At 32.3% G+C, this 11537-nt stretch overlaps 1 protein-coding gene across 1 annotated transcript; it reads right to left on the bottom strand.

Moving 5' to 3' along the window:
- Nucleotides 1–2559: 2559 nt before the first annotated feature.
- Nucleotides 2560–7876, bottom strand: LOC125851623 (mitochondrial acidic protein MAM33). The gene is made up of 3 exons (XM_049531391.1): nt 7682–7876; nt 5929–6263; nt 2560–3015 (listed from the first exon to the last, which is right to left on the bottom strand). Exons 1-3 carry the CDS (start codon nt 7850–7852, stop codon nt 2832–2834), a joined length of 690 nt encoding a protein of 229 aa, XP_049387348.1. The 5' UTR covers nt 7853–7876; the 3' UTR covers nt 2560–2831.
- Between the last annotated feature and the right edge of the window lie 3661 nt (nt 7877–11537).

The raw sequence follows: 11537 nt of genomic DNA on the forward strand, positions 1-11537 counted from the left end.
CCCCCAAGCCTATACCCGAAATCCCAGAGACACACCTAACCTTTACTAAGGTCCTATTACCCCCGAACTTATTTTATATGTAATATTCTACCCCTTTTTGGCCTACGTGGCACTATTTTTGTGGGCCCAGTGCATGTTGACATTTTTTTTCAAGATAGTGCCACGTAGGCAGAAAAGGGGTAGAATATTATAGATAAATTAAGTTCGGGGNTGATATTACCCTACTTAAAAACAAAGTACGAATTAGCGACAAAAAAATTTTGTAGCTGAACAGTAAAAAATTCGTAGATAATTCTATTCAGCAACAAATTATCAAAAGTAAAACATTAGCTACAAATAATCTAACGACATATTAGCAACGAAATTCATACCTAATTTCGGCTTATTTTTGTAGTTTTACACTATAGTTTTTCCTGTTAAAAATATCACCACAATTATATACCTGACTATTGACCTTATAAAGCTACTTTCCTATAATTTCATGACTATAAAATGGTAGAGTAAGCCCACTTTAATATTTTTTTTCTTCATTAGCTGTCCAATATCTCTAATGGTCCTAAAAATGTAAAAGTAAATATCTAAGCCAAAGGAAGTTAAGCTACACATTATAATAGTTTGATTTCAATGAACCTTACACTTCATCGAGGGAAGTGATGAGATGAATAAAGTCCCTCCATTCCTAATCTGATGTCTCGCATTTACGTCTTGAGAATAAAAGAAATTTTTGATGAAAGAGTTTTTCTCCTAAATAGACCTTATGCAACATGAATATGAATCAATCGAACGACTAATCAACTATAATTAGTTTGTGATTAAAACGCATGCAAAGTAAAACACATGCATATTACACTATCTTTCATGTTAAAAATCCCCTCAAATCTTGAGCCCTTGACCAAAAAGTCGGACAAATTTATTATTTACATTTTTAATCGATATGTATAGATTATACGTTGGTTATATACGACCATATACATGTTATAAATCTGCTAACTATTTTTAGTTTAATCAATTGAGTGTACGATTGTTGCTAATGTTTCGACCTAAAAAAGCCACTTGATCTCTTTAATTTCATGACACAAAATGTTAAGAGTTAGTCAAAACACCTAAAAAGGCCACTTGAATATCTCTTTAATTTTATGACACAAAATGTTAGAGTTAGTCAAAACCACATCACATAGAGAGGTCCCATTTGATAAATCTAATCATACACCACTAAGGAAGTGTATAGCTTGTGAGAGACACAACAATTGACCAATTCATATGACAACACCTATCCTTTTGCAATAACTTCTTTTTCATCACACCACTATGTTGGGTTGACATCATGCTAATAAATTTTTAATTATATATATATATATATATATATATATATATATATTATTTTGTTTTTTTTATTTTATTTTATTTTTATTTTTTTATATATTTTTTTGTGGTGGTGGTGGTTAGGGGAGGAAAAAGAAAAATGAATTAAAAGGTGGAATTCAAGAATGGAACATTTGATGGCCCATTGCTCCCCATTGCTTTGTTGTATTGAAAATTTTGTCCTCCCACTTAGAAATTATTTGGTTGACTTCACACCTTACACTCATTACTACCTGAAATTGAAAAGAATGGCATATTCTAAACATAAAGATTGGATCACCTATTTTTTTCTTCTTATATGTTCAATTATCAATTTTACAAATTTTTAAAATAAAATTGATGTATTTAAAAACTACATAGAAAAACTATAAACTATATAGAAAGAACTTTCAACTTTTCATAATTGGTGAAGAGACTTGTAAAATGTTTGAAGGAACTTTAGTCAATGAAAAATTTATTCGACTCTCCAGACAGTAATACCATTACACAAAACTGGAATTTGAGTATGATGGTTGTTGTCTTATGCATAGGCCCAAGTTCCCCAAAAACATAGTTGAAATGACCCGAATTCCGTTTAAATAGATTGATTTTAAATTTTTTTGCCCTTTAACAACTGAACTTATGTCTAGTAGGGTACTAGACCTAAGGGCATAAGTTCTTTGGAAATTGAAATCATGTGAGACATAAGTTAAGAGATATTATGATACAAAAATATATACTTACACCCCGCGATACAATTTTTTTATTTCGAGGGGCATAAATTGAAAACCAACATAAAATAAGAGCATAAGTGTCCATAGCCCTATTGCTTACAAGTTTACAGTATGATGTGATTGTTGGCTTATTCATAGGCCCAATTGTAGAAATGACATGGAGCCAATGCAGTAATAAAAGCCCTTACTGATCCATGTAGAGCCCTTGGCAAGGTAGAGGGCTCTAATGTTTTTTCACTTACGAACCGAACAAAAGAAAATAAAGAGAAAACATACTTGTGTTCCATGGAAAACATTTTCCTTCCTACCGAACACACACTTACCATGTATAAATGATATGACAATAATCAAGAATAACAGATACCTCAGTATCATGTCATTGATCAAACTCTAAAGTGAGGTGTACTTGGGCCTGTGAATAAGCCAAAAAGATAAACAAAATCCATTAATTAAAAGTAGAAAGCACAGCTTGGATCAGATATAGAAAACAAGGAAATATGGCATTGTTCTCTTAAAACATTAGAAGGATCCTTATGTCTCAATGATATTCCGCGATCAAGACAATTGTAAGTTGTTACAACTCACAAGCAAACTATACATTCACTGAGACCTAGCAGGCACATTCATTCTGTTTAACCTGAATTTTTTTTACTTTCCATTAAGTCTCTGACTCTTGAGTACACTCTAACAATTTTTCGAAGTCTAGCATTTTTTCCTAAGGTACACGACCACTTTAAAGAACCATCAAATGAAAGATTAGGTATGAGAAGCTCCTTGTTTTTTGTCATTAACGAGCGAACCAACTGTTTTAAACCAACGCATAAGATTCCGATGGTCCTTCACATAGAGCCAAGCTTGTAGAAATGGAAAGAGGCTTTCGTTAATTCCTCGCTCTTCAATGAAGCTGTGCAGAGCATCTCTCATTTTCTCATCAATATCTCTGCATTTGCAATAAAACAAATCAGATGTCATTCTGCTTTAAAAAGTTTCTAAGTCTCGGTCGCCACATAAAATCCTCCGTTCACAATAAAAGGCCTTCATCCATTGATCTTTTTTATAAATGAATAATGACATGCAGAAACAAATACATCACAGAATAGAGTCAGCTGGTCTAAGAACAAAGAAACAATACGCAAACAGAAACTAGTCCTCGTCGGAACTGGAACAATAGTATCTTTTGATAAACCAGAAACTAGAATAATATCAGACATTAAAAACTGGAGACAAGCATTAAAACAGCAAGATTATTTAATTCCCATTCCGGTTCACCTCAGCATCTAACTGTTCACTTAAAAGAGGGAAGGAAAAACAGGTATCCTTCATTGACGACATACAAATGTGCAGATTGAAGAGAATGACTTTTCGCAAACAAGATTTTCAGCTGATAAACTACCAAAACCTCTCAATGGAAGCAGCTTCAGCAGGTGTCTGTAAGATTCTTGTTCACAAACTGTTGATTCCATTGCTCAACAAAGAACCTCTAGAGAAGTAAATAGTTAATTTAACATAATTGTGTGTACCCACCCCAAAAACACATGAAATAAATTCCGATCCTAGGTTGATAGATATATCACTCTTCCTACAGAAGTCAAAGTGGTTACCATCTTACACAGTTAACTCTTTACTCCAACTTATTCTCTCCCTAACTCGATTAGAAATTGATCAAGATATCAGCATCATGCACTGCTTATAACTTTGATCTTTCAAATAATCACAGCCAATTAAAACAAAGGGTAACTCGGTACACAAAGCATCCCACACTCACACAGCCAGGAAACAAGTTTAAAAAAAGGACCTCGAATGTAAAAATAGCTACATTTGAACATGTCTCCCGTGAATGGCACATGCCGCAGAAAACCCCCAGAATAGCCAGAAGGAAGAGACACCAAAAACAACATAAGAGTGACTTTTTGTTTCATCACTGGCCAAAAAAATCTTGCTTTCTTCCAGTTCATCTAGTTAACTTTTGCAAGCTGAGTATCCGACAGTAGCTCATAAGCAGCTCGAATTATATCATATCATCAAAATGGTTCACTATTTGCTCAGATCAAAGTCCTAAGTGGACGCATTAGAGTTCAGGGCTGTTAAAATCCAATCAACTTAAGACATATTAACTCTGTACCAGGACTAAGACAGATAATACTTGGTGAAGAATAGTCTTTTTTTATGGATAAGGTACTTTGCCAAGAATAGTCTTTTTGCCTATCTTCTTTTTGGGTCACCCATATATTAAGGAGCCTCCAGTGCTCACTGCTCAGGCTTCTGCCCCGGAGATATTTTCAAGGCGAAGTAACCCTTAAGTTACTATTTCCTTATTTATCTTCACCCAAAAGAACTTTTGAGAAATAAACAAGCAAAGATGTGAAGGTCAATTAATTGCATTCTCAAATTGTGTTCTTTCTTGCTTGGCAAGATAAAGAGTTCTAGGAAGTGCAACACGAAGTTTGTTCTGGCATCACATCATTAGTAACCTGGGTGAACCAACGAGAGAGATAAAATTTATATGAAAGCTAGGTTGACACTGACAAAGTTAGATTAAGGATCAGATTTATTTAAGTATAGGAATAGAAGGGATGAATGGATAAGAAAGATGGTGCATGTTCAAGTCAATCTATATAATCTTACTCATTGTCCTTTTTCTATGAGTATATCTTACTCATTGTTCTCGTTTCATTCATTCCATTTCCATTCTAATAATCTAATCCCAATCAACTCCTAATGGATAGCTTGTAATTGATTGTTTTATAACCTTGTATTGTTTTAGCTGGAACATTATTTATTCATTTAATTTGAATGGCCTACCCCTTATCCTGATTAACATGTTTAATCTCGACTCACTTGATGCCCCTACTCTAAATCTACACTGTTATGAGGCCAAAAATGCTTTAAGCATATTCGTACATAGTGATAATACTAGAATAGAATGAATTGAAAAAAATTCGAAATTCTACAGTGGGTTACCAGTAGCAGGTTATGATAGTTCATCCAAATAATTAATCCAACAAAACACTAGTCTAGATAAGGAAAAATAAGTAATTTAGGCGAATAAACTCTGCCCTCGTGCCCAGATGAAAAGATTTTTGAATTTCACTTTCCTGATCTAAATGCTATGAATAGATGGTGTATAGTTCCATCACATATCTCTACATGGTACTTGTCCATACTTTTCTCATTATCCTGATGGAAAGATATGGGCTCATAAGGTTACAAATTTCTTTTGCAAACTTGACATGTCATTGTGATGCTAGAGACAAATGGCAGAAGAGACCATTTTTTGTTTCATATTGGAAAAACTTTGAGGAATATTTAACAGTCCTAGTTTCAGAATATGTATGTTCTTCATAACCTGTAGGTCAATTCAGGCAGTTTAAAAGGAAAGGGAAACTATTTACCTAAATAAATGAATACATGGGTGAGGCAAGATGTCTATCTGCGGAAACATGACAAGCAAACATAAATCAACAGTTATCTATTGTAAAGGTTACCTCCAGATGCATAGCAAGTCAATCTCTGTGCCTACCAAATAAAATATGCCATTAATTTTTTTTCCGCTGTGCGCTTAATTTTTTTATATACTATCAAATATTGGACTCAAATTAAATGCTACTCGCTTTTGTATCAAGTGATGTCTCACTAAACCATGGAGCTTAAACTCTGACTACCGTACAAATCCAATTGTATTTTACACCGAAGTAATAAATAAACAACTAGGTCATGGTATCTGAATGGGTAGAAACACGGCATAAAGCCAAACATCCAAATGCAATTGTCTTTCATACAGAAGAACATGATGTCTCAAGGGTCGAAATATAGCAGACAGTCAAACACGTTGGCACATCAGAGAAAGACTTACTGAAAAACTGGCCCACCATAATTGGTTGGAACAGCAAGAAACCCACTAGACTCGGTCTTTGATCTCAATGAGACTGAGTGTATTCCCAAAGCATCTGGATATAGCCCACAAAGAAAATGCAGAGATTCCTTCTGTCCTGGCTTTGAAATGTCAACGTGTAGAAAAAGCTGATTAATACCATCCTCCTCTTCATCTCCAATACCTCCAGCAATAATGTTGGCCAACCGCATGACAGAGATACTGATTTCCTCATTTCCATGTGTTCGTCTTAGAACAGGACCACCATGATCAAGTGCCCCCTTGACGACAGTGAATGGAGAAGGAGGGCTAACTTTCTGCCGAACGCCCAAAGAGATGCAAAAAGAAAATCAAAAATCACATAAACATGAGTTGTCAAAACTAACAACAATTCATTTCCAGGCATTGAAGCTTAAATGAATCTTAATTTTAATTTTGTAAATTCCATATTAAATGACAAGATACTGCTTCAGATTCAAGTATCAAGACTTCCATTATAGGATGGGGGTCATCATCTGCAGAAGCTATCACTTTGAACAGTAACAAAATCAATATCCTCAAGTTTCATCGATTGTTCCTTTTCGTTCTTCTGTTTTGGGTATTTTGCAGTAAGTCTAGGAACTAGATGCATTAAAGTTTTTCTTAGAGAAGCACTCAAACATATAGAGACCAGCATAAGAGTCTCAAAATGAGCAATTTACATACCGTGCTCCCTAAACCTAACGCGACTTCCATGTCTCTTACTTCAATGCCATCAAAACCAATATTTACTATGACATCAAACAAAAGTTTGAAAAAAACTCATGTAGGACAATTTTCAATCAATCCAATATCATTTGTTTTCTCAAAAGCATGTAGGCTTGTGTAACCATCACGCTTTAGTAGCTTGAGGCTAGATGGTAAATGCTCTTTATTATAGATCTCTCTTCAGCCGCTTAGTTTGATATTCACTGCACCGAGTGACTATTCCACCTCAAGCTCTTATAATTCAAAACAATTAATTATATTATCCACAGATATTTCACTTGGGTGTATGCAGCCTAGTTGTCAGAAGGAGAACACTATTGCCAAAGTGCATTCACTCAGCATGCGTATTATGTTAGCCCACTAGAGCAATTTTACATACTTCCATTGTGTGAAATGTCACTTCCAATAGTCCGTGTGTCTTTAACCCTTGCTGCACCATTGTGTTTTTTACCTTCTACTCCCTCAAGGATTACTATAGCATCTAGAGACCCCACCCGCAAAAAGAACAAAAAATACGAAGACACTAAACCCTCCTTCGAGCTATCATCCTCAACACTTTCTCTTCCTCTCTTAAACACCATTTTAACTTTATAGCTTATATTCAACTGCTCCAACAATGCAACCAATCAGTTTCTTGTATCATAAACACACGAAACTAACTCAAATCTCTCAATACAATCTCCATAGAGAAAGAATATCCAAATGGTAAAGAACCCTCCACCTTCAATCCTAACGTTGAGTGTTCGAGTTACACAATGTAGCAAATTGGAAAGAGCCACTATTTGGGCTTCTGGTAAGTTCACCCAAGGTAGAATCCGCTTCAGCAGAAAATTACACTATATATACACAGCTAAAATCATATTTTTATGAAACCATTTAGTAAACCCTCATATACACAAAAAAATTCAGACTTTAATCGAATTTCAGCTAAATAAGCACATCCATATGAACTTTGGGGTAGTAAGGTTAGAGAAGAGAAAGGGGTTACCGGAGGAGGGGTCATTTTGGAGACTTCAAGATAGTGATCTTTAAGGGACCGGAGGATTATACTATTCACGGCTGCTGAAACACCCGACGACCGCCGGCAGGCTATTGTGCGCCATGGCTGATGTTGTTGCTGCAGTGCGCTTCCGGCGAATGCTAGAGCCTTTCGTAGCATTTTTCCCACACTCTCAATAAACAGTTCTCTATTGCTCTGTTTTAGTGCTTTTTTAAAGTTAGGGATGGCAATGGGGAAACAGTGGGGCGGTAAGGATTTAACAGGTCGGGGCAGGGTAATATTTAAACGGGTCAGGGTCGGATAGGACAGATCAAAGCTTTTTAAAATTTAATAGGACATGGCAGGGGGAGAGGTAGGTTGAAAATATATTGGTAACAAATAACAAATAATTATGACAATAAATTTCTATTGTATTTATGTTTCTTTCCTAATTTTTCTCTGAGTTAATAACTTTGATGGTTACTCAACTATCAACTTTTTTCACATAAAGTCACTCAACTTTCATTCTCAACTCAAAAATCACTCAATTATGATTTCTTTGCACAGAAAGTCACTCAACATATTTAATTATTTTTTTCACTAAAATTTTTTGACATGGAATTTTTATTTTTAACCAAAATTTTAAGAACCAAATATATATCCATTTAAACCATTTAATGATCCGACCCATTTAATCCGACCCGCTAAATCATTAAAAAGTTGTCTTCTCTCTTAACCTATATTATAGATTCATAAATCCATTTATAGTATGTATTGCTTTCAGTTGAATATATATATATAATATAGGTTAAGATTAGATTTTCTTCTAATTGCAGCGATTTGCACATATAAGTGATGATTGATGACTTTTTAATGACTTAGCGGGTCGGATTAAATGGGGTGGGTCATTAAATGATTTAAATGAATATACATTTGATTTTTAAAATTTTGGTTAAAAATAAAAATTTCATGTCAGAAAATTTTATTGAAAAAAATAATTAAATATGTTGAGTGACTTTCTGTGCAAAGAAGGCATAGTTGAGTGATTTTCTGTGAAAAAAATTGATAGTTGAGTGACCATCAAAGTTATTAACTCAATTTTTCTCATACACCAAAATGAAATGATAGCCTTACTTTTGTTTTTTTTTTTCTTTCTCTATTGAGACTTTGTGAGTATGCATATGATGTGTTACAAAATAATTTTGTCCAAGTCAAGGAAACATGAACAAATTAAATTAAAGCTACAACATATGACAAAAACATGGATTGCATTTCTTACCCTGTCACCATCTCAAAATAACAAATAATTATGACATTAAATATACCTATCATAGCTTTGCTTCATTAGTATTTATTCTCGACTTCTTGTAGTATAGTACCTTAATTTCAATTTGTTTGGCAGCTGATTTGATTTGATAGGGAGTTCAACAAAATTTTAGAAAAATATTTAAATTTTATAGTATTAAATTAAAGTTATATAAATTGTAGAATATTCTAAAATAAAATTTCATCTTGTGATAATAAATAAATTGTGTGAAAAGTTAAAATTAAAGAAGTATAAAAAAAACATTTTTCAAAAAAGCTAAAAAGAAGAGTATGACAAAAAAAACTGAAACAAAGGGGAGTAATCATTTTTTTAACTACTAAAATCATAAGATTGATTAACCGGTACTATTACTTTATTTTATAATATAAAACAAAATGAAATCCGGATTGAGTTAATTGATTAATTAATGAAAGACATTTCCCACGATGTGGTGTGATTAGATAGTTGAGATTCACCGTGCAGTTTAATCAAAGTTTAAATTTGGATTTAAATTATGAAAATATATAATTTATTGATAGAAAGCGCTTTGCTCCTTAGTGCGCCCATCCGGTGAGAAATTCGAATCAATTAAACATGTTAGTTTGATATATAGAAGCGAATTACCATAAATATAAAATTTGTGGATTTTAAATTTGGAGTTAAATTTATACTCACACACTTTGGTATATATATATATATATATAACCGATTATTAAAGCTTCACCCCGTTGAAATAGCGATGATTAAACAAGAACATGTCCCATTCACAATATAATTTGAAAATAGTATATTTTAACAATATAATTTCAAATAGTATATTTTGTTTAAAAATTTACATTATATGGATAAATAGTTTATTCAGAACCTAATAAATTATATTTTTAAAATTTAAAACTCTAGCTCCGCCTTTATTATTTTTAAATGTCCAAATAAATTTCAGGTAACTTTATCATACTTTCGTAGTATTACTTTAAATTAATAAATAAATAAAAGGAAAAAAAAACAAAAGCAATATTCGTGAGACAATGTGAAATTGACTTTTGCCTAAAATGAGAAAACGATGTTAATTGGGGGGCCATTTCCTAATAGAAAATGATGTAAACATTTAATGCATTATCAGTGAATTTTTATTTGTTCTTTTATCAATTAGTAATTACTACATTTAACAAAAAAAATATACATATAATTATTAAATGGTGGTATCTATGAAATTAATTGAGTTGATATAGCAAGTGTTATCTATTTCATAAAAGATGTCAAGGATCGATATATTTCCATGCAAATGTTTTTTCAATCAAGCGTATCGTATCAGACTTGCCTAGTGCAATTTATATGATTACATTATTTATATAATTTACGAGCTATTACACAGAAGCGAATTTATTCGATGGTCATACAAAAGTATAATCCGCAGGGATCGTAAGTAAAAGTGGAAATATATAAATTACATTATGGTAATCTTTTGATGTGATATTTTTTTTCTCTACAATCACTAACTACCATAATAGGTAACTATGTATTTGTGCACATTTATCTCTATCTTCACTCTTAGCATAAAAGAAAAGAGAGTAGGTAATTAATGATCATCTAAAAGCAAACTTTCTATTTTATATACTTGAAAAATATCACATCAAGAATTTTTTTTACTAATATATATTATCCATCCACGTATTTTTGTAAAATCTAAAGAGACCGTTATTTTGTAAATAACTACTACAAAAAATTCTCAATACATGTATATTTATATTGCAATTTGCACATATATTCCACACATAAAATAAGTATTATTCTTTGACCAATTAATTTATCAACATAGACAAAATATACATAATCAATACATTTTGTTCATAAAAGTCTATACTCTATTGTATTTATATAAATTTAAAATTTAAAATTTAGTAATTATAACATATTAAAATTTTAAATATCGACTCTCCTCGCCACTATTAATAAACATCATTAAAACATGAACAACATACAAAAAAAAAATATGAATTTAAATAAAGATGGGTATTTAAAAACGAGTAGCATTTAATTTGAGATTGACTTGCTATGCATCAAGTGATGTCTCACTAAACCATGAACTCAAATTAATTTTTTTAAAATACGATTGGATTTGGACGGTAGTCAGAGTTTAAGCTCCGTGGTTTAGTGAGACATCACTTGATACAAAAACGAGTAGCATTTAATTTGAGTTCAATAGTTGATAGTATATAAAAAAAAATTAAGATAGTAGTTCAATAGTATTTTTAATTGAACTGTTTTGCTTTCTTCATTGCTTTCTTTTTTTTACTTGGGTTTGATTTTATTGTTTTTGCCATATGTATTGTTATTGCTTCTTTTGTCGACTCTAAATTGTTTTTCTTATTTAACTAGTATGCTTTCTTCATAACTATGCCGAAGGCCTTTAGGAAACAACATCTCTACTTCCATGAGGTCTGTATATACAATGTCTTCCCCAAACCCCACTTAGTGAGATTTTCCTGGATATGTTCTTACTATTATTGAATGGCTTGCCCAACTATAATTTTGGCACATTTCAGTACTGCAGGAATATAT

Source organism: Solanum stenotomum, unplaced genomic scaffold, assembly GCF_019186545.1.
Source record: "Solanum stenotomum isolate F172 unplaced genomic scaffold, ASM1918654v1 scaffold28252, whole genome shotgun sequence".
Lineage (NCBI taxonomy): Eukaryota > Viridiplantae > Streptophyta > Magnoliopsida > Solanales > Solanaceae > Solanum > Solanum stenotomum.

Coding starts and splice junctions, on each gene's coding strand:
- LOC125851623 (XM_049531391.1), bottom strand. CDS start 7,852: ATGCTACGAAAGGCTCTAGCATTCGCCGGAAGCGCACTGCAGCAACAA. Junction 6,264..7,681: donor CCAAAATGACCCCTCCTCCG/GTAACCCCTTTC, acceptor GGCGTTCGGCAG/AAAGTTAGCCCTCCTTCTCC. Junction 3,016..5,928: donor TATGGTGGGCCAGTTTTTCA/GTAAGTCTTTCT, acceptor TTGCAAATGCAG/AGATATTGATGAGAAAATGA.